Source organism: Cololabis saira, chromosome 9 (genome assembly GCF_033807715.1).
Source record: "Cololabis saira isolate AMF1-May2022 chromosome 9, fColSai1.1, whole genome shotgun sequence".
Lineage (NCBI taxonomy): Eukaryota > Metazoa > Chordata > Actinopteri > Beloniformes > Belonidae > Cololabis > Cololabis saira.
In genome coordinates this window covers 35,594,765-35,619,272 of record NC_084595.1, presented here as the reverse complement: position 1 = coordinate 35,619,272, position 24,508 = coordinate 35,594,765, and the positions used below count along the sequence as shown (strand labels likewise).

Here is a 24,508-nt window from a genome sequence, read left to right as displayed (position 1 = left end):
TGAGGCAATCCAATACCATTATTAACTTCTCTCATATAACATTCTCATTTCTTTTTCTTTTTTCATATTGACTTCTCAACAATTTGGATAAGATGAAATCAGTGGGAATCGTATTTTTCAAGTCATGGGGACTGCCCTTAGACAGTGGCCTTCTTCCGTAAAAAGTTCAGAGCAGATGATCTGTTAAACAGTGGCTTTTTACGATCAGCTGATGATTTTACAATATTTCCCACAGGAGCGCATCTTTTGTTTTCATTTATATGCGACCAAACTCTGAATTTGTTGCACAGCATGTCCCGGTAAATCATTATCCCACTAATAACTCAGATGAGAGAAATAAAAAAATCAAAACTTCTGTCTGTTTCAGGCTAATGTTAAACAAGCTTTGTAAAACTTTCCTCATTGCTGGTACTTTGTAAATTAAGCACAAGACGCTGCAGCTTCGAACATCAGAGCAGAAACTGATGATTTTAAGAGCAAATGTGTGTTTGATGTGGTCTTGTGTGTTGCTGCGCCGGGGATTTACTGCAAATTTTTATTTATGGTTGGCTTTCAGATTGAAGCTCTATGTTGGCCCTAAGCTCTCGACATAAATAATAGTTTTATTGATGATGCTTGTCACATACCAAGGTTGTGTAATGGATACAAAACATCTTGAGAGCGAGGCTTGGTGGGTGTCCCAGAGCCTTCAGTGATTTGGCGCTTGGCCTCGGCAACTAAATTGAGAACTCATATATATATATATATATATATATATATATATATATATATATATATATATATATATATATATATATATATATATATATATATATATATATATATATATATATATACACACATATAAATATATATATATATATATATATATATATATATATATATATATATATATATATATATATATATATATATATATATATATAGATTTATATGTGTATATATGTATATACACATACAGTACAGGCCAAAAGGTGTGTTTGGATCTGTTTGAGATGAATCATTCTCCTAATTCAGTTTCAGATGGTTTACTCTTAAGTCAGGTCTGTGACGAGGCACAGAGGTGGAAGCAGAATGGATTTAGTGTTTGTATGTAGGCGTTAAGTGTTATTAAAAGCGTGGAATGCTCCTCTCAGGCCGCCGCTTGTTTTTCTTCTGCTCCTCCAGCAGTCTTTGTTGCAGCTGTCGGACTCTGAAAAAAGTTGTGTGCAGTCTTGCTGAATCTATTTGCGTTATTATACGTCTTTTCTTCTTTCCGCGTTCACACACAAGCATGCACGCTCTCCTTCTGTCTCTCCACCTTCCTGCCGAGCTGCTCTTTTCTTCTGGTTGTGATTATGTCCAAGGTCGGCTCTATCAGAGCACCAGTGTTTGAGCGCAGCTCTCGGTGCCAGAGAGCCTTCAGTCCTCCAGCCTTAGATGTCCCACTGATGGCTCTCCTTCTCTCCTTCTCTCCCTGTCATGCCGACCCACAATGCCCCTCCTCATACATCAGCCTATCACCGCCCTTAGACACTTTTGGGCCTCAGAAAGGGCTTTTTTTTTTTTGTGTACGTGAAAGTTCCCACCCTCTGGAGAAATCCAAAGACATAACAAATGGAGAGGCTGTTGAGGAATGTGTCAAAGATGAAAAGAGATATATTTGGAAGACTGTAATAGCTTTGTCTTGTCTCTCTGATGTGCAGAGCTCTGAGGTTTCTGGTCTTAATTTGGGGCCTTGTAGATTACTTCAGCCGTGCAGCTCCAGTGGTTTTTGTTGTTTCTTTTTTAAGAAAGAAAAGTTGGGACCTTTTGATAAATGTTCTCTGAATTTGTCAGAGTCGGACTGCGGGTAATAACTCATTCTTTCTTTGTGTGTTTATGAGCAAATAAAACAGTCTGGTTTATGACAGGGAGAGCTCTTTAATTTCTTAACCAAAGTCACATGTTCTATACATCCTGGTGGCTCAGCGGAGCGGTACGTACTGTACAGCTCTTGCTTTTATAGTTTGTTCTCAGTTTGAATGCAGTTCACAGCCGATGTAATATAAATGGTTTAAGACAAAAAAAAAAAAAAGAGTAGCTTCAGGTTTTCACTGATTGTCACCTTCATGCCCTCCACTCCGCTGCCTCCTTCCCATGTGGGGTAAATGGAGTCTGGCTTTGCTGTAGACTGCTAGCCCCTTATCTCCTCCCCCTGACGGGAGCATCGAAAATACATAATCACAGTGCCCTGTGTCAAACTGATAACCCCCAAGACAAACCAAGAAGTGTGTGTGTGTGTGTGTGTGTTTGTGTTCACACATGTGTTAGCTCATCCTATGTACAAATGTGTGTGTGTTGTGTCTCAGAGGAAGTAGAGGGGATAAAGGAGAGAGGAGGCAGTGGAGGGGATTTGAAGAAGAAAGGTAATGGGGATGTGGGGGTCGCCAAATGAGCTGAATTTGTAATAATAATTTTTGTGACTGCTGTATGGGTGAGATTGGGGGATTTATGAATATAATGAGCAGAGGAGAGCCTAAGGATGATGAAGAGTAATTGAAGAATAATTCATTTGCCGGTGAGACTTTTAACCCAGAGACAGACAGTGATAGAGGGCTTTTTTGACCTCTGGAGGGAGGGATGTCATGTCTCATTACTGGTCCAACTAGTGTCGCCGTGCCGCAACTGTCACCCGCCTCCGCCGCCGTGGTTTGTGTGCGTCTACGTTCAGCTCAGCTCGCTGGAAAAGACGCTCTATCTTCTCGAGCCCTTCTCTCACCATCGAGTTTGTTATCAAGACCAACATGCGCAGGATTAGCGACTGGAAGAGAGAAACACAAAGAGAGAACAGGGGGAAAGAAGTGATAGACAGACAGACAGACAGACAGACAGTAGATGGGCACGAGAGAGATAAAGAGTGGAGTTAGTCGTACACGCACACACTCTCACAGGGATCAGCTCACCGGTCCGTGACTGGTATTGACAGTTTATTAGCAACATCAGATCCATTGTCTTTCCATTTCGTTCCCCAGTTTTGTTTCAGATGTTCACACGACTCTGTCTGCTCAGGCGTTGGTTGGTTTTAATGTGCGAGCTTGTGTGTGTGTCTGGAGGGGCGGGGCGTGCAGGGTTTTAGGCCGGTCAGGGCGGTATTGTCCTGACTCCTTTCTCCTGTCTGTCTGAGCCGTCTGAGATGCTTCAATATTTTCTTTGAGGTGGGGGGTGTTGAGCGTCCACGCATGAGTGCACACTCGTATCACCTTGTGACACCTCTGCCGTCATCCCTCCTCTTTGCTCCCATCTCGTCCCGTCTCGCGCTGCCTCTCAACACATACGGACAACCGAGCAAACACCTCAAAGACACTTTGGGACTTTGACTTCTTGCTCAGAACTTTGAGTGACCTTCAAAGCGGCCGGCTAAACTTCTGCCCGCTTGCTTTGAAGCATTTCAACCCGCCGCTCAGCTATTGTCCGTGAAATAATTTGAGCTGTTCATTTTACTAAATATCCGTTTTGTTTTTCATTTCTTTTTATGACTCTGTATTCATGCTTTTCTTTTCAGTGACTAAACTCTTAATATTAAATTGAGAAATGGGAATAAAAAGCAGCTCATATTTTCCAACATTTTTCCTTGTTTTTTGTGTTAAAACAATGCTCACTCTGTCTGTGCTTTTTAAATGTCATCCAGCCGCCTGCGAGCATGAACATTGATGCTGATGGACGGCTACGGCCATGAACTCATGCCATTTTGTGCCAGCTCCTTAAGCCGTGACATCATATCCTTTGCATGGGGTCCAGCAGACTTTAACTTCCCGCTTGGCATCATGCAACTTGACGTTGAGCTCATGCCTCTTGTAATATCAGAGGTAGTTAAGCCTCCTCAGTGAGGCAGGTCACACAAAGGTGCATGCAGCTTGTGCCCAAAAGTGACGTATCCTGAAGTAATGCAGTGCCAAATCCACCTTTTCAATTTTTTCAGCCCAGCGATTGCTTGGCTGAAGGACAACGCGTTTGTTGGTTTACTCATTTATTTCATAATGAATCCTGTGTTACATTTTCAGCATCCGAGCATTTAAAATAAAAAATTAATGATGCTTTTAAAATGAATATTTGTTGAATTCAAGTTTATTTAATGCAAATTTAGAAATAAAAATGTATTCTTTTCGATTGATTTACCTTATCAAAATAATATTTATTACACAGCTACTTTGGTTTTTCGTTATACAGTCATATTTCTGCTCATTGTTTTAATAGTAAAGTAATAATAAAGTATTTAAACAATTCAGTAAAAAAATGCAATTCATTAAATTAAAATACTTGATTTCATGTAAGTAATTTTGCTCAAGTAAAAATACTAAAACATTGGTAGTTATTATTTATAACACTATGGTATAGTTAATCTAGTTATTTCAATGTCTAATTATTTGATCATTATTATCATTGAGTTATTATATTTGCATTACTTAAACAGCTGTTTTTGCTTTGTTTATCGTTGTTGAGTTGTTTAATCTTTTAACAGAGAAACATCTTTCATACACTAATCATATTTCACATTTTAAAAATCTTGTATCTATTATTATTGTAAATATAGCCAAAAAGTAAAATATATGTAGGGACATTAAGTACTATTATTAAATGATTAAAAAAAGTAAAGCCCAAGTTCTTTCACATGTATTTATACTGTGTAATACTTGCAGTTAATTAACCAGTAGGTGAAGTTGAAGTCCTTGCTCTGATTATTTATGTGCACGTGAACATGTTGGCACGTATTATCGCAGTAGTTTCTGTTTTGCAGGGTATTGATGATAGTCTAGCCTCAGAGCAGCTGGGTTTTGCAGGTTTCACAGTTTTTTTCTTTTAAAAATAAATAATTACCCCGCCATAGCTGCCAACTCAGAGGAGACGAGACGAACTCTGCCTGGTTACAGACATCATCCAGGAGAAAATCCTCCAGAAAACCTTTCACTTTTTTTCTGCTTCTTTCCCCCTTTTTTAACGTTCCAGGGTTCCTCTTCCCCTTTCTCCATATATATTTCTTCGTATTTATTCTCACATTATGTGAGAAAATTATTAAATAAATTGGGTCTATTAAAACCAAATTCGTCGCTGTGGCCTGTCACATTTTGGAAGTGTGACTAAGAAGTTGCTATTTGTATGACTTTTCATTTCGGGGATTTGGGGGATTTTTTTTCTTTTTTTTCCCCTTTAACAGATGGCGGCTAAATAGTGGAATTTATTTTCCTGCTGTGGTTTTTCACAGATGGATTAACAAAGTTAGTCTCAGCCGTGACTGTGTCTCTCCCCTTTCAGGCAGACAGTCTGCTAAATTTTGAGCTTTTTTTTTTCCTCTTTTTTTTTTTTCTTTTTTCTTCAACCTAGCTACACACTCAGCCTATCAAAACTCCCTTTGGTTGGCCTGATTTCTCATTGGTTCTCGATTTCAATGAAATACTCCCCATTGGCCGTAGTAGAAATTCTTTTTAGCAGAGATAAGCAGTTTTGAAGATTTGGAGAACAAATACTACTTTTGATGCAGAGGCTTTGAAAATTTACTCCAGGCGTATTAATCATGAGTAGTGGGTGGGGGGTGGGGGCTGTGATAGGGAGTAACCGAGTTTATTTGTGTGTGTGTGTATATGATTTAGAAAAGAAAAAGAGTTTGACTGCATGCCTCTTGGATGAATATTTCTGGTGCCGGTCCTTTAGCCTCCATGCAGATTTGAATAATGCAGCGCCTTTGTTTTGTGTTTCCAACACTTCAGGGTCCATTCCTTGGACTCGCATTGATTTCCTGCAAACCTCCTATAACCTCAACCCCTAACAATTAAATCCAACCTCAACCAAATCTTAAACCAAGAACTACAGAAACTTGCTTTTTAATGCCCTTGGGGGAGTCGGGCTGCCTTAAAGTGAGTGTGTAAACATATTTATGTCCCTACAAAATGAGTAATAAACGCAGACACACATGCATGCACATCCCTATCAGCCTGCTCCCGAATGAATAATTGAACACTTCAGTCCAGCGCTGGCCACAGGGGCCTGCGAGTCTTTGTCTGTGGGTTTTATGTGTCTTTATGTGCACATGGACCTGCTCGCCTGTGCAAGTATCAGTGATGACAGCTAAGGAGTTTTTCCTTTTCATTAGATACTTTTGTTTTATTATTCCATTTTTGCTATCCCATATGAATCTTGCTGTATTCTCCAACCTTCTTTTGCAAACACAAGCTTTTTTATGTTTATTTTATAAGTATAAATATGCATATCTTTAAAGTAAAGGTGAGGGCATGCTTCAAAAAAAAAAAAAAAATCAATTTCATGTTTATTTCATGCCTAACCATATCCTTTGTAAGAGATGAGATGTATCCAGTGTTATCCAAAAGAAATGCTGCAAAAATAAAGAAAAAAAGAAACACACAAGCTACATATGAATTTAGAAAGTTTTTAGTGCTATCTTGAGTGCAGTGCAGCACCGTGTTTGTTTGCAGCCTGCGTGTTTATGGTTCTCAGTGGATTGAGCGAAAGTGTTTACATGTGAGTTTACTCCTCACAGTGAGCCATTGTCCTTATCCGTAGCCCTCATGTGTCTTCCTGCTGGTCGGTATATGTCATGCCTACGGAGCCAACAACAGTGCTTAGTGATCTTAACACCGACTGTAAGCTTGTTTTTCTCTTTAGCCTCAGCCATGACATTTACCTCGATTCCTCCCTGGCGGCTGGCTTGAATATCATCCCTCTCTTATCTTGCATCCCTTGAGTGTGTATCGGTGTTAGCATGTTTATGTGTATGTCCACCTCTTTTCCTTCAATGAGAGGATGATTATGGATCAGAGAATTGTACACCTGCAATCTTGAAAAGCCTTTAGTTACGTTAGACCGCAGGGATGCAGGACCTTTCTGTGGTTATTGAAAAGTGTGTTTTAGAAAATAAAAAAAATCATAATTTTTTTTAAAAATTAACCTTCTTTTTCTTGTTTTTAGCTACGTAACCTGACTGTTCTGGACCTGCGGCACATCTCCGAGCTCAACAACGAGACAGTGATGGAGGTGGTGAGGAAATGTAGCAAGCTGAGCTCCCTGAACCTCTGCCTCAACTGGAGTATTAATGACAGGTGAGTTGAGTTTATTCTGAGTAAAATATGATGCTGTGTGTTTTGGTGCACGCCATCCAACAGCGTTATAATCACACCCAGGTCAGCGGGAAAGACCTTGGTTGGAGCAGGACACCAAAGGTTTTGCAGCAGGATCGTATTTTGAAATGAATTATGGTATGTGGGTAAATTTGTGCTCATGGGACTTGTGAAGGACTCTTGTGTTGAAAGATGTGTTCAAGTCTATGCAAATCATATCCTGCCATCCAGATTACTTACTTATCAAAGCGGACAACCTTGTTTCAGCAAAGGTGATATTAAACCACATTTTCAGTATTTTATAACAATATTGATCTTTTTTTGGAATCGGGGAGTTGTCGTCCTTCGGCCGGAAGGTAGCTGGTTTGATCACGAACTTCTCGGTCGACCCGCCGACTAATTTGTCCGTAAAGATACTGACCCTCGCGTTGGCTGAGAAGTTCAGTGGCTGAAGTCCATATCAAGCAGTCATTAGTTCCCAAATGGTTATTTATTTTATGTTTAAATATGCGATGTAGCATAGAGGTAAACATGGGCCCGATGCAACTTTTATTACTGGCTTGAATGAAATAATAATAATGATTTAAAAAAAACAACTTTTTGACTGGTATTGCTTGAAATGATTAAAGTAAAGTTGTTTGGTAAATGAAACTATTATTTCCTTTGCTTTAACTTCTTCGGGTTATTTTTAGAAGCAGGTTTTTACTTCTAATTCTCATTCATCTCTAATCCTATGATTATAAATTTATAGTCACATTTGAGATTGATGAAAAAAACAATCTTTTCTTTGAAAGCTTCCCAAGGATCTACTCCTGGCATGTGCAATATGAAACAGGTTGTACCCAAATTCACTATTTCATATCGTTTAAAAACAATAAACCAAATGTGAAGTACTGGAAACAATACACTCTTTATTCAAGAGTGTTTTTAACTGACACAAAAACGATTCCTGAGAGGAATGAAGTTTGAAAGAAGAGATAACACCTTTTGTTTATGCCTTTTTTGCTCTTTGTGCTCTTCCCTCCTCTCTTTTTCTTTACTCGTTTTCTTCTTTTACGTTGAAAAGAGTCTGGACTGCACATGACGGAGAGAGAAAAACGATCTCCTCTTTTATTTATCAGCTTGTGTTTTATTCATATGTTTCTATTTAATCTATTGATTTCCAGCTAAGGCACCTCCGTCGGCCGTCCTCCCACTCCAGCCCAGGAGTGTGAACACAATATTGAATGTAGCGTGGTGTGTAGCAACAATGCCTGATGGAGAGCAGTGTGTGAGTGTCTGCGCATGTGTGAAATCGTTCTTGCATTATTGAGTTTATGGCCAGTATTTGGCGGGGAGGTTAGAATAATCCCCAACCTACCTCATTTCAATAAAAAAAAAAAAAAACAGTTTGGTGAAATCTTCACAGCTGCACGTTCTGATATCAGCTTCTTCCACTTTTCAGACACACGCATGTTCCGTGTTCAGCCTTGACGGATTCAACCCCACATCGATTCCATAATAATATTTACTCCATCGGTCGAGGGTCTGAGGGGGTCTGCGTGTGTATCCAACTGGATTAGACTGGATCAACTGTTGTGTGCGTGTGGCTGTGTGGCAGCGTACATGCCTGCTCGTGTCTTTTAGAGTAAAGAACAGACTGTTGGGAACGCTATCTGGAGCAGGAGCAGCTGAGGAGCTGAGCTCTCTCGCGTTGGTATTTTTGTTTCCTTCCCCCACATGCGTACATACCACTCTAGAAACATTATTCTTTTGACTGCCTGGTTCCTTCTACTTCACCTGCTTACCAGCTGTACGCAGCTCACATATATAAAGTGTGTCAAAGTGACATATTTGTTAGAGCACCAAAAACATGTATGGACTATTTGGTAAGATTCACTCGCCTGACTGCTGAACTTGGGCTGTCAAGTTCAGGTTAGATGGGAAATTTGTGACAGAAATATTCTGGATTTGCATCAGCTGAATCAAAACCGAGGTTTCTGCAACCGAACGATGTCATACTTCTTTAACTGTAACGGATTTTTTTTTAGCCTCTTTTCTCTCAGAGGGTGACGTTTACTGCGTCTCCTCCGTTCCTGAAGTCGGGCTTGCTGCGTTCATTGAGGTCTAAGGGTTAAGACGGTTGTTATGGTTCTTCCTTTTGGTCGTATTTTTGAGGTGATAAAATTTAACAGGGCACATACGAACTGCATGCATGTCATCAGTTATGGGCTCTCTATTAAGTTGATGTATCTGGATTGAATGATGTTTTTCCATAATCTCACCAACGAGGCTCAGTAGGATATTTGAGCCACATAATGCTACGTATTCTTCTGATTTTTCTTTGGTGTTTTGCAAAGGTTTGCAACATTCAGAGAATTGTGTTTGGGAATTAACAGTGCTATATGAGAAATGATGAGAATAAACTGGAAATGTTCAAATTTGCCTGTACCAGGAAATCTAAATTGATTTTAACCAATCCTGGTTAAAACAGTCACATTCGCTGCAAATTAAGTTGAATTTTGCCTTTTGCATTTGTGCGTTACATGCAGAGGTCATTTCTGGAGTTCTATGCTACTGTAACACAATTTCAATGCTTACAGTGGGGAAAATATATATGAAATTTCATCTTACCATGCAAGCACAAGTACAACATGTGCTTGCATGGTAGTTAGTAAATTACTACCCAGAAAATTACCATACAGACCATTTCCTCCAAAAGTTAAGTTAGAAGTAAGAAAAGTTAAGTTTCCATAACTCCATAATTTAAACAATTTCAAGTATGTATTTCTTTATTTTGACACAATTTGGGCTTCCAGCTCATAAAACACACAAAAACCTGGAATTCCAAAAATTAGAATAGAAATTAGAATAGAAATCACCATTTTCTTCTCAGTTTTTGCTGAAAAAAAAAAGAAATAAATTAGGAACACATCAAATCAATCAAAATATGGTACTATATAAACAATATGTCAATCTGCCCTAATCATTGTCACATTTAAGTTGTGGGTCCTGCATCTGTAATCTTTGAAAGTTAAACTTTTTGAATGCAATTATGGAAATGAAATAACTCTTCCAGGATAGTCTATTTTTTGGAAAGGGTCTGTATGCCAAATGTATGCAAATTAGTATTGATTCAGTGATGATTTAAGTGGCTTAAAAGTGATGATTTATCCTCTGCCTTCTGTTGTCATGCAAGAACATACACTGCAGTGTAATACGGCATACTGATTGAGGAGGGTCATCAATTCATAACCTATTTTTATCCATTTGTCCAACATGAAGTATTTTAACCTTCCAGAATATTCCATTTGGTTAACTATCTACATCTTTACATTTGTGTATTTTTAGATACTTTTTTCCCTATTTTTTCTCCATCCCTTTGCAATGCCAATTTGACAAAATTAAATATAATATAATTACTTAGTGTTGCAACTTTGCTTTTGCACAGTTGATTGCTAGTTGCCATCTGCATGCTACTGTACACGTTTGTAAATGGTGAACCTCGTTGGCATCGTTATGGATCTTAGAATCGTCTCCACTGCTGCTCTTATTTACGAAACTTAAACTCTGTGCCTTGAACTTTGGAAAGTTGATCTGTTTTTTCACACATCATTATGTATTCTGTTAATTCTTTACATGGTAAAACTCTTTCTGATTGCCGTTGTGCTACTAGTGATGTTGATGTAGTCATGTGAACATATGTGTCGGGGGTTTGTGCACACTGCGTTATGTTTTCATGCCAGTCCCATTCCCGACTTCCTTCCTGGCTCACTTCCTCTGTGCAGCTGGATCCGGTGTCCTTCAATAATGAATGGATCAGGTGCGTATTTTTAAGTGGATTAAATACCTGCTTCTTTGAAGCTTCTGCCATGCATTGCCCCATGTTTGGTGGAAATGACAAGCTGATTGCAGTCAACCTCAGCTGGAATTTGACAGTCCTGGCCCAAAGCTTATTTTGCATCTGTTGTTCATTCCTTGCTTGTTAATTCATACTGTTTAATGCATTTTCACAAACTAGTAAAAGACTACATTTGTTTATTTTCCCCAGGAGAGTCACAGTGGCGAAATCACATCAAAAGGAGAGTCAACTCAACTGCAACACCGCTAAAGCCATCCAATTTTATTAAGCATTTAAACCCTGCTTATTTTTAATAAAACTTAACAGACATGATATGCAATGCAGCCAATATAAAATCAGTTAAGCTTACTTTAATAAAAAGATGAGCAGGAGAGATTGTTTTCATGCTGAATTTATAGTTTGATATTGTAGACTTCACGTGGTAATCAAGATGTGCACGAGTCTTTATGCGCTTCCTCTTGATAGTGTTCTGGGTTGAGAATGTTAATTGATCATTTCATGTGCTCTCAACAAAGGACATTCTTTTATTTATACAAATGATTTCAGTGTGGTTAAACTCCAGAAGTGAGTAGCAGATGCCTTCAGCTCTCAGAGTATAGCTGGTCTGTAATTCCAGCGTTTCTCTCTGCAGATCAGCACAATTAGAAGGAGGGAGCTGTGTGACAGTTGGAGTGAGAGAGGAAGCAGACACATGGAAGTGGTTTTCAATAGAGTTGAAAATCTCCTGGAGCTCATTCACATCACTAGATCTGGATAGAGATTTCCCCCCTCAGCTCATCCAAGACATCAACAAATCCTGTGTAGCCGGAGTGCCTGGGCAGGGATGGGTCTTCTGTGTTGGCAGCTCCCAGTCTAGGGAAGTGATCAGATTTGATCTGGAATACTCTGATTGTGTTCATAATGTCTCTCGTTCATTTCCCTTCTTGAAGCAATAAGCTCGTTGCGTTTGTGTAACTGGTGATGTGGGTCGGAAACGTTACCTGTCATATTCACCGTAGCTATTCCAACTGGGGTTCATGCCTCCCCTGGCTGGCCAGGGCGGAGGGTTCAGGAACTGCTCAAGCACTTTCCCCCAGGACAACCATCGGACCTCACTGTACATCATCTGCTCTATGTACTCTCATGGTATGACATTGGCAAATGACTCTGGAGATTGTGAAATCCACCATATGGTTTGGTCACGTTCATCTTGTTTTGGAATTCTAAAGGCCGAAATATGGTTCTGCGTCAAAACTGCGCCGTGCCTATGGCGTGTGGTTTTCGTCCAAGCAGACCACACGCTGTCACCTGCGCCGTCACTGACGTGCACCTCCCGAAAATTGTAATTACGCGTCGAGCGACGCAGACCACACGCAGACGGAGAGGGCTGTGATTGGTTCGCTTGGGAGCAACGCATTTCCGGTTTCCGGTTTGAAGCAGTAGTGAACTTTCAGGGCTCTTATCTTCGTTTATGTGTGATTTTTTTTATTTTGGTTTTTTGCACAATAGTTGTCCTTATCTCTTTGATTCACTGTGACTGGAAAAAGTCGGATAAACCATTCAGAAAAAGATCGCTAACTAGCGGTCGCGGGGGGTACTGCACCGCGCCCAAATGGAGAGACGGAGAAGTCCGAAGGGTTCAATACGGCGTCACGGCTGCGGCGTGTGCTCTGCGTTGGTGTGACGCAGAAGCTTAATTCAGCCTTTAAGATTTGATACCAGACATTCCTGATGTATGTCCTGATGGAAACCGACGAATTTAAGCTTGTCTCCTGTTATTTGATGAGACCAACAACCCTTTCTCCTTGTCCCTGGATTCTTGGTACCTCATAGTTGTGCATGCTTGCAAGACTTGACCTTAGTTTATGTTCTCCCCTCACATCTGGTCCAGGAGTGAAAGTAGGAAGATCGCTAACATCCTTATCAGTGTCTTCAGTCTGCTTCTTAATGCCTGCGTCGAATAAATGTGATCCTTTTATTTTCAATTGCACCCCTGTTGTGGAAATCCATGAATAGTATCTAACTCTATCTGTATTCTGAGAAGGACCTTTTGGCCCAAGTAAGATCCATGCAGTCTCAAAAGATGTCTCTGTTAAACTACTTTTGTAAAATCTATTAAAGATTATGGCCGTGCGGTTTGCATTGCAAACACAAGCACTCAGAGGATTCAGATTTTTTTGTGCTCATCTTGTATGGTAAGAAGTGTTCTGCAGAGTCCCTGTTCACTATTTGAAGGTGAGACATCTGTATGCCTTAAAGAGTGTGTGAGAAAGTGCAGTTTTGGGGAATGGGCCTTTTGATGTATGCTGATCATATATTTTATGGTCCTCTATGGCAAAGTCATGTTTTCTCCTCTCATCCACCCATGAATAATGGCGATGGATGTTCAGAACATCGTTAACTTTGGCAGGCTCTGTTTTTATTTCCGAAATTTCTCTAAATTCACTTCACAAATGTCTACATGAGTTGTCACAAGTCAAACCCCTTGTATGTGGAGCTGGCCGCAATTTCCCCAATTTAGTGGTGGATTTAAAACTTTAACTCATGTTGCACCTACTACATCATCCCCACTGGAGCCGGTTTCTACAGAAAAGTCAATGTGGCTGTTTTTGGTACGTTATGCGACCACTGGCTGCATAAAAGAGTTTTGCCATTGAAATTTTATAAAATGTTTGATTTCTAAATTGCTAGGAAAAACTACCACATTTGAGATTAAAACACTCTTTTGTGATTAAAAAAAAAGGGTATTCAAGGAAATTGTTTTGTTTCCAGGAGGTGCATTTTTCTTATTTTATTCACAGTTCCAATTTGAGGAATTTAAATGGAAATGAAAACGCACGTTTTACTGCTGAAGCACAATAATCTTGAGGTGAGAAGACAAAGGTTTTCAGCGACATGAAGACTGTCAGTGTAGCTCTAAAAAATGTGAGTGAGAGAAAGGAAAGTGAGTTTCTTTACGTCAAAGTTTAAAAGGTTGATGGCTCATCTGAGTCACTGTCGGTCTGAAAGGTATCACACACACACACACACACACACACACACACACACACACACACACACATGCACACGCACGTACGTACTCTCACTCCTACAGCGAGAAGTCCAGAGTGACTCAGCCCTGTGAGCTAATGCACGGTGGACAAGCTGGTCCAGCTGGGTCAGCTCGTATCTGTTTCCAACTGATGACAGTGTGCTGTGAACAGGTAAACATGCAGAGGAAATGACCCCTCATTTCCAGGATCAGTTTGTGCCCCAACTACAGGCTATCACAGAGAGGGCGCTCTGGGAGGTTAAGCACATCAGCCATTTTTCCTTCATCTTACAGAAAAAAGAAAAGAAAAAAACCTCCATAAAAAAACAAACACAGTGTCGTCTGCCTGCAACCACCGCTTTAAGTAATAGCAGAAAATAGCATCCTAAAGTGTGAAAGCGAGAAATAACAGGCAAACGTGGACTTCCCATTGTTGTGGTCTGATGGGCAGATTGTGACAGTGGGATGCCCATTTTTGAGTAACTGTCATTTCTCGGGGAGACACGATGCGATCTGCTGCGGGTGGCCAGTACCGGCACCGTTATTTTGTTCGTATCCTTTCCCGGCGATGATGGGAGAGCAAAGTGGGATTGAGTTTTTCAAATGTCACAGCGTTTGAAAATGGGAAGTGAGTCATGATCAAAGTGGAATTGCAGAGCAAATGGCAGTTCCGACTTTTCAGAGTCGCACAGTGACAGAGTTAAGCAGTTTTCCTCGCCTACCTGTTCCACATCGTTGTAACTGTTTCGTCTTTGTTTCAGTCGGGTCAGACCACTATTTCCGTCTGAAGATTTTCCCTCCCTCCTGCCAAAGAGTTTATTATAAATTACATTTTTTTTTCATGCCGTACTTTGTCTTCCGCCCTCATTGAGATTTGAAGAATGAGATTAAATTGAGATCCTCTGTGACAAAAAGCTTTTGGCCTTTCTGTGTATGAAAGTGTGTTGCAATAAAGTTTGTGGCGAAGCCTCTTCAATGGTTGTGATTAAAGTAGAGAGTCAGTCATTACTCTGCTCACATTAATCCTGCTGCTAGACACAAGGCTTGTGTTGACATGCAGATTTATGTGCGTCTTTGTCTCCGTCGGTCCGTGTGTGGGTTAGTGAGCAAACTCTGGTCAGATGGCCTTCAGTCTTTGCAGAAATTCGATGTATGGAGTAAGTGAGTCATTTATTTTACGAGGTCTGTATTGTTGGGGGTTGAGCATTTCCCAAAAGCCACGGCAGTCTCTCCCTCTTTCCGCCGTTCTCCGTTTTTATTCACGTCCGTCATCCTGCCAATTTCGTTGAAACAGGGAAATCAATATTCATCCATTTTTCCTTATTCGCGTTTTATGCGAAGCCAACATTTTCCTCCATAACCCCGTCACTTAGCTGTATGAGCTTCGCAAATCAGAGCGCAAATTGGCTATTTTACATCTTTGTCCCCTCCCACAGAGGTTGGACTGGATGAAACACTACCGTGGGCTTTGTTGAGTCCAAAAAAATAAATAAAAAGGAGGAAATAATTGGGGAAAGACTCTCCAAGAGACACACCCTCTCCAAAACATTTTAGCGTTCACAGGTGTTTGGATGCTTATTCCAAGCAGCCTCCGCTGCATCCAGATGGCGGATCTCACAGTGCCTGCAGAGGTGTGAAACACCAAAATCAGATGCGTACACAATCAACAGTGTGTCAAATGACAGTTGTTCGCTCTGCTTGCTGTTGCTGACCAGAATCTGTATGTCAAAGTTGTGAAAGTTTTAATGTGTCTCTCAAATTCTTACATGTATGCACCGATGTGTGAGTCTGAAACTGGTGGAGCTGGTAGTTTTAGATTAAACTAAACGTACCGGCAACAAAGCGTAATCTTGATGAGAGGTGCAGAAAAGATGCGTGCATAAGAGTCTTTGCAAAAAGCTTGAGGAGTTGTGTGTTCTGCCACCAACTGTTTGTTTTAGCTGAACATCTTGTTCAGCTCTCAACACAATTGTACAAAGGTTACATCTTAAATGACACTGTTGCATCACAGGTTCTATTCTTGTGATCTTTGGCATTGCAAACGTTTCCAAGTGTGGAACATATATGCTCCTTTGGAGAGCTCTTTTTTTTTTCTTATATAAATGCTTTACGATTGTTGATTTGTCTGTGGAGTTTCCATCTGGACTCTTTATTGCTGGACAGTGACAGACTTTTGTTTTTATTATATCAACTGTGCTGAACTTTATCTACCAGAGTGCACGCAATCACATGATGAACTGCCTCACTTCCAACAGTTGGCATGCTGTCTTTTTACTTTTGTGCATCATCAAGCATAAGGTTTAAATAATTTCCCAGCCATTGCATTGTTTTGTTTGGATTTTTCCACATCTTCTCAGCATTTTTTTTTTGTCTTTTTTCTTTCTCTTGATATAAATAGGGGTCTCTGTGGCCCAACTGAGCCTTGCTGCTGAAGAAGTAGAATGACAAACCTTTGTGGTTTCTGTGAAGTACCGTTCCTCCGGCTGACCTCACTAGCTGCCCATAAAGGTCCATCTCTGTTAAAGAAAGCAGTGGGACTGTGGGAAAGTGAGCAAATCCTTAAGATTTGAGACCATTTGAAGTGTCTGCATGCAATTTTAAAGTATCAGCCTATTACGTCTCAGACGTTTTCTCAAGACAACTGATTTTTATGTTGTTTTTTTTTAGCTTACTTCCTCTGTTTCAGTTTCTTTCGATTTTTCTTTAAATGCCATGGAAAATGTCAGCATAACCTCACTTAGATATTTGTTGTTGTCTCGCTTCTGTACCACCTGTCCGTCCAGATTTGAAAGAAAGTGTTGAGAAACCCTCCCTTGTTTGTGTCACTTTTTGTTTTTTGCAGTCCAATTATACTGCAACTCCGGACTCTGCTCCATACCTGCATGATTTATAAATTTAAACCAGAAGTTTTCTTTTTTCCTCCTCTGCAAGTCTTCCATGTTGGAGCCGACTGGCTGCCGGTGGATATCAGCATCCTGCTTAGCTGAGTGAATACACAGGGAGGACTAGTGTTGGCCCATTGTCAGACACGATCGGAAGAAAAGGTGCACAGAAAAGCATTGAAGTGTAATATAGATGGAGTGATTAGGCACGGCAGATGCACTCGTATGCATGTAGCATATTTTCTCTTAATTTCTCTCTCAATTACGCCTTTCATCTCAAATTTTACTCCCTTTGCTCTGTCTCTTTTTCACACTTCATTTACCCTCTCCGTTTCTTCTTCTGTCCCTCTCTCCTTCTCTCTTCCTGTCACGCGCGCAAACACTCGGGGTCGATTATTTCTGGCAGGTTGCTTGTGAAAGTGCGCTATGATAAACATGCTGCCGTGGTTATTAATTTTGAGTAATGGCAGCGTCAAACTCCGGTGCCTTGATAAGTATCAGTGATGGAGAAACATTTGCGGCGCGGCACAGAGACACAATGAAAGCAAGCAGCTTGAGGCTACGGCAGCGTGAGAGCTGCTGTTGTGTTCAGGCACGGATCCAGAGCGCGCGGCACCGCCGTCTTCGCTCGGGGAAGTCGAACCGTTGACTGACTCAAACTTGTGATAGGAAAACAGTAAAAAATGTTAGGGGCTTGAGCCTGACCTCCTGAGATGATGCCGCGTCTTTCTGCTGCTCCGGGGTCTTTAGTGTGATTGGAGTGCTCTTATTTCTGGAAGGCATGAGATTTAATTTGTGATAGACTGTTGGGGACAAACAGCTACAGACTTTAAGAGGCTGTGAGTAATCTTTGACTTTGATCATGCTTCTCAGTGGCTACAGTAAAAATTGCATCTTTTTCATTTGTATGTTGCAGGATTTGATCTTAATACAGAAAAAAGACCAACAACTTTTCAGTCTCAGTATAGGTCAGGCAACGCTTTGCTATACAACACACACTCAGGCTCTGACAACATCGGTTTCTTTGGAGCATCACGTCAGATTGCCAGATCACTGTATGGCATTATATCCTAAACAACATTTACCACTGAAGCGTTGAAATTACATTGCAGAACATCCAAATGTAATCCTTACATGGTAAACCCTGCATCTCGCATCTGCAGAACCACATTAGACGCAACCCTCGAAGTGCTATTATCTCATAAAATGAGTCATGAGCTTGACACTGATGTTGAGCTAAAATCCATTTTAACAAAATTGTTGACCCATGACAAGAAAATTATTGCTTCCAGTTTCACCAAATGCATATTTCTCGATGTACTTTTGTTTTTGTTTTAACCTTCTGAAGGTTTACCATCTTGAAGCCAGGCTGAGGAAATGAATGCTGTCGCCTTTCAGCAGTCAAGGAGAACAGATAAAATGGAAAAGTACACATGATTTAAAACATGGCACTTAATTCCGCGCAGTAATGCAAAGTGTATGCTAATTGAGTATCTTCCAGCAGAGGGTTGCCTCTCTTCCCTCATTCCATTTTCCCTTTTATCGTATTTTTATCTACATCTTTGGATTTTTGTCAAGTTTCTAGGATATGATGGTATTTCATTGTGAGGGTTACATTACAGCTACCTGGCGTGGAAGTCCTGTTTGTACACATGAATGCTTTTATCTCTTTTGACATATTTGTGTAAACACTGGGGAGGTTCTCGCTGTGAGCGTGAGCTCAGTCACGTTTGGCTGTTAGGTTTTATGTCAGCCTCTCTGTGAGCATCTCGGCTTCATCTCCCCATAGTGCTGTGTGTGTTCATTCAGAAACTGGATGTGTGGATCATTTAAGTGATGCGAGTCACTCATAATCAGCATGTACATAATGTAATGGCACGGAAATGTCGAAGTGCTCCGTCGGCCGGAAATCTGAGCATTGGACTGAGGCTGGTGAAACCTCTCACACGTTTCCTCGAGGGAAAGAGCAGAAGTCTTTCACTTAAGTCTCACACTTCCCAAATTACCTTCAGCGGGGTGATTTCTTTCCCTTCCTTGAGCCGCTTTTGCTTCTCCCGATGTATATTTAATTGTGCAACCCTCCAAATGCTCTGTTAAATTGGGCACAAAATGGTGCAAATGTGATATTAAATTGAATGTGACAAAGTTACGGAGATGTGGAAAGATAATATTGTGCGAGCAATTCCCCCTTTTGACCAAGTGGAATCGGTCTTGAGCTCGTGGAAACTTTGGGTCGGGTCTTCTGTTCACAAGTTGAGGTTTTTGTGAGTATGTTTGGCTTACAGGTGGTGCACAGCAGGGACTTTGGCTTATTATGGTCGTCCATGCTGCGGGGTCAGAAAGCTGCCAGTATAATCTAAATGGTAAAGAGAGCATGGGGCTCCACTGTCCTTGTTTCACCATGCTGGAGACCTGGCATTTGGCCTCCGTTTGAGGACCAAAGCTGTAATTTTCTCTGTCTCTCTCTTTTCTCTGGGGCTTCTGGGAGACTGGGTCAGATGAATAAAACAAAAGCCATATTCATAATAATTGTTTTATATGCTCATCCCTTTATGCCGTATTTCTTTATCATCAAAGGAGCACATGTCCTCATGCCCTTGCTCCATCCCATAAGCATTTTTTATTTTACTGCTCCGTTCTTTTCCTGTATAGCTGCGTTGTTTTATTGGTACACTTGCTGCTCCTCACTTCTTTTCCTCCCCACAGCGTTCCTCGGTTCCCTCGGCACCTCGCTGATTTGTGTGATCGCCTACTTCTTACCCACAGCACATCCGTTGCCCCACAAATGAGAGCAAGGAGAGCAAAGGGAAGAGCATGATAGAGGGCCTCATGGAGCAAGGTTTAATGAAGCCAGCCTAAATGAATTTACTGCCTTCCATTGAGCCGCTGCGTCCCATGTGACGGACTAGCACCTCCGCCATTGTGTTGGAGGCCCCCCTCTGCTCTGCTACCTGTTTGTCTGACACCTCTGTAATTAGCCACCGCTATTGAAGAGAGTAATTGCGTATTAGAGTCGTATTCTGTAAGGGGAGTCTCAAAAGTGAACATTTTTATGCAAATGTTCCGAATCGGGCCTAGATTAAGAAAATTACTCTGGGTTTTGAGTGTCGGAGAAACAGAGAAGGGGCACTTTTTTTTCTTTTTTTTTAATTCAAAGAAGAAGAAAAGAAATTGTTGGTATCACAGCATACTAAATGGATGAAGGGGACTGTGTATCTGAGATATTAGCGCGTGTCACAATCTCCGGGGGCAGGGCTTTCTGCTACGTGGCTGATTTGCTATTTCTGAGTTGTAGCTTAAACACTGCTCTGTTATGGGACCTGGATAACAAAGTAAAATTGGAATAATTTCCTGCTTTTCTTGCTCACCTGGTGTATATCAGAAGCTCCTGGGGACAAACGGTGTGCTAATTGTTATTCCTCCTTTGTTTTGATGCGTGTGTGCTTATGTGTACCCTTTGGCAAGCCTGCCTCGACCAGATGCTTAGTTGCAACTATTTTGGTTATGAGCAAAACTGCAGACTGGAGGATCTGCTTGGGTTGCATCAGCCAGGCAAAGCAATTTCACTTAGTTAACACTGTTCAGCTTTGTTAACTATAATACAGCTGTTATTTAAAGCAGCACAACGTAACTTTCAGCTTTTCTGAGTTTGGCAGCATCTTTTGGACAAAAGCGGTAGTGTTTTACCAGAAAGAACACTACGTTTCCCATGAGCACCAGCGCGTACTGCCGGAAAACTCCTGTCCCGTCGCTGCATTTGTTTTGAGAGAAGACGGGATGCTTTTCTGTTTCACCAAGTGAACAGACGGAACGCAAAAAAAAAAGATGTTAAACTGCTGGAAAGGAACTGGAATTTACCGGGATACCTTAAACAAGGAAGCCAGGGAGCGGTATATGGAGAAAATAATGATTATTAATGGTCTGGATCCATATGAAATCCCTACTAAAGTTCTGCACAACCCACGTCTTACTACCTTGTTTAGGAGTGTTTGGCAGCTGCTTTGGTAAATGTTTGACTCGCCATGTATTTCAATAAATTAGTATAACAGTACAACATACAGTACATGTTTTGTATTACTCTTACTTTTCTTTTCTTTTTTTTTTGACTGCTTTGAAGAGGCTCCGAGGCGTGAGCAATATTTATTTTTTCCTCGTGAGATTATTTTTTTCCTCTGCAGCTACAAATCAAATAGTTAATATTTTTTCCTCAACAAAATTAATCGCACCGCAGAGAGCTGGCCAACAACTGCGTTTAGCTGGAGAAGTGGGGAATAAAACCTGTTTGAATGATCCGACCCCGGTCTGTGAGTGTTTGTTTGTGGTTTAATAAACCCGTGTTTTGATCCGACGCCCGTCTGTGTGCGTGTTTGTTTGTTTACTGAGGAACGTTATGTTTGGTCGGACTCGTTACAGCTGCAATCCAACCGAGCCGACGACTCTTTTACTCTTTTAATTTGTTATCTCAGATAATTGGCCGGCCTCCGTGGTTCTGCCTCCGAGCAGGAAAGCGGTGAAAAGTTAAACCATTATTGATCTTTTCCCCACGTCTGTTGTGTGGAGCTGCTGCAGCCACAACACAGCAACGGGTTACCAGCTTCTCCTGAGCTCTGCGCTCCAAGCCCCGCCCATTTTCGTCTCGACTACGAATCGGGAAGGAGGGGGAAGTGACGTATGCCGTAAAGCAGTCAAAGCCGTAAAAATGTGTAGTTTTTTAGCGTGGCAGGGTTCCTACCATGCTCCTCAAAGTTACATAGTGCCAGTGAAGGTGATACAGACCCCTCAGACCATGACAGAGGTGTCATTAAACCTGTTGGAAGTTGATGTACCATCACAATGACTCTGGAAATATGATATTAAGGTGGAAAAGTTACGTAGTGTCGCTTTAAGATAAAAATAACAAAACATTGTGAACTGAGAAATCACAGCCACACGTGTGACATGTGACATATTGTTGAATGCCTATTACTGTGGCACATTGTGATGGAGGTTTTGTCGTCTTGACCCATAATTGCACCGCAATATGCAGTGCTCTTAGAGGCCCAAAAGTTTAAGACCTAACGTTACTCGTCATGGTTGCACAACTACGATGTAGGTCTTAAATAACGTTAAAAAAGAGATAATGGTTAAAGTGTTTCAATCTTTATCCTACAGGCATTAAAAAGATAATGGATCAAATCACTTTGATGTTAGGAGGTCTTTAGCGAGCATCATTTCCTTGTAACTATGGAGTAAATAGACCATCTGCAGTATTGGCACATTTTCACCTTCACCAACGGCAAAGATCAGAAGATGCTACAGTACTTCCTGTGCTGCAAAACATCTGAAACAAGCGCCAAGACGATTGTGCCAGTTTATAGCAAACAAAGGAATTTTGTGAACGTTAATATATCGTGTGAGCGCCCATCCCTTGTATGTGCAAAAATCAGCCAAAGTAACTTCAGACTCCCATCCCAGTCATCACTTGAGAGCACTACATATTGCAGTATAGCACTGTACCACACATCAGCATGAGTGGAACTAGCCCACAGACCTGCAACTCAGATCATGGCAGAGGCAACTAAACTGACAGCAGAAGAGATGATGAGAGAGTGACTCTGCAACAGATCAGTCAGAGACCAAAAACTCTGTTGCACATTCAATTTCTGTCTCAGATCTCATTTACATTCTCGTTAGTCTCTTACATGTAACCTGCGTAGTTAAACGGTTAATGGGTTCGGTCTAATGAAGAGGTGCTGCAACTAGAACCATATTGTGGTCTGATCCACATTCATTAAGACATGCTGTTGAACATTTGTAAATGTGCACATATCAATGAAAGTCATTACATGACCTCACCAATCCAAAGACCCACATGAATGCAAAAACGCACTCAAACTCATCTCCTCCTAATTCCAGTCAACAACTAATCTGCCAAAGCTGTGACATATGGCCTGCCTCTTTTGATCAAGCTGTCAACTTTTGAACTTCAGATTTAATGATCAGGCACAGCAACTCGATGCTGAAAGAGCCCCCGCTCTCCAAATTCAGGACCTACGGAAAGCTGCCTTTCCCATAAAAACTCAAACTTTAACATTTCTAATTTGGTTCATTTGGGAATTGGAAATATCTTGCTCTGTCACCGAGTGCATAACCCGCAAGTGCACTGCGTGTGTGCTGTGTTCGCCTCCGCACATTCCTGACTAAATGTGTGTTTATGTTGGAATTTATTTTCCTGTTTTTAGGGATTTGATCTGAAATGCCTACTGAGGTCGTAGAAGAGATGCGTACACTACAAGTGCAACGCCTGTGTTATCATTTAGGTTAACAGGAGCCCAAATACAGAATATTTTATTTTATTTAACTTTATTTTATTGAGTCACAACATCAAGTATAATGCTAAAATGACACCCTGGCAGCAGAAAGTTTTTTAGTCTCCTGTAGACGGACAAAAAATATATTCATTTTCTTGTTTCTTTTAGGATTTTGGATCCACTGCTTCAAGCTGAGGAAAGTCATATTCACAAATAGCACAGTTGCCCTGCACTATAAATTAGTATTCTGCAGTTTTATTGTTTACATCTGAATTCAGGCTCTCGCATCCAAAGATGACTTCTGACAATCTGTGAGCGAAAGACATCTTTGACTTATAAACATTTACCTTGTTGGAGTCGAGGAGGGTTTGGGCTTATCTGATGGTTGTCTCTTACAGCATGCTGAAGTGTGTGTGTGTGTGTGTTTTCTTTTTACTGTTGGCGGTCCGCTTCTATTAACTACTAAGCCTTTGTCAGATTGCAGGGCTGCAAGGCAGTTCCATATCACCGTTAGTAACATTGGGTTTCAAGTCTTAGTCTATTCAGCCCACGCTGCCACCCTTTAGAGATTGGTAATAACTATTTGCTCTGGCTCATACATTCTCACCTACTGACTTCTGTTTTTAGTTATTTATTTTTTTTGTCCTTGTTTTCTTCTCTGTCCTCTTTCCCCCTCCTCTGTATATTGGATCCACATTTCCTTTTCTCCATTGATTTCTCCTCTCCTTGTTCCATCCATCCTGTAATTCTTACTTTTGTCTTCGGTACATAATCTAAAGCCACCTCAGCTCCGAGGTCCTGTTAGAGCTCCCTGAAGCCAAACGCTATTACTAGACGTCTCTTGAGCCTAACCAATGTGTGCATATATACTGCGAGTGAGAGTTTCAGTCTGAAGGCACAACGATATGGTAATATGTGTATATTGAGAGTATCTCCCTTTCTGATCCCCAAAATCTTCAATAAGATTATGAACTCTGGTGGGAAATCAATTGGCAGCAGATTCAGATGATTACGGAAATTCTGTCTGGAGCGAAGCAGTAAAAAAGGGATGTGGCGGGGGAAAAGGGGTTGCGAGAGCTTACCATGTCCCAGAGAGAGTAAAAATATGAATAGTGTGGTGTCGATGACCTTGTGGTATGAGGTTTGTGTCCCATGCTCACTCTGGTTAGCCAAATGGGAAAAACAATTTAAGCGTTTGCTGAAATGTGCACACTTTCATAAATATACGCATACAGTAAATCCAAAAGTAGAAAGAACTGCTCCTCGTCTATAACTCTAGCGCACACAGTTAAATTCCTATAAATAGGCACACCATCAAATGACCAGCCAGTTTTTTTTTTTGCCAGAGAAGACAAATCTTAATAAAATGAAAAAACACAGTTGGAATAGTCCTTTAA

At 40.9% G+C, this 24,508-nt stretch overlaps 1 protein-coding gene across 1 annotated transcript in view; it reads left to right on the top strand.

Moving 5' to 3' along the window:
- Positions 1-24,508, top strand: part of fbxl17 (F-box and leucine-rich repeat protein 17) — a 246,110-nt gene that overhangs the window by 86,295 nt on the left and 135,307 nt on the right. The window contains exon 8 of the mRNA XM_061730041.1: positions 6,940-7,070. Within this exon, the coding sequence (XP_061586025.1) occupies positions 6,940-7,070 (131 nt within the window). The remainder of the gene's footprint in view (positions 1-6,939; positions 7,071-24,508) is intronic.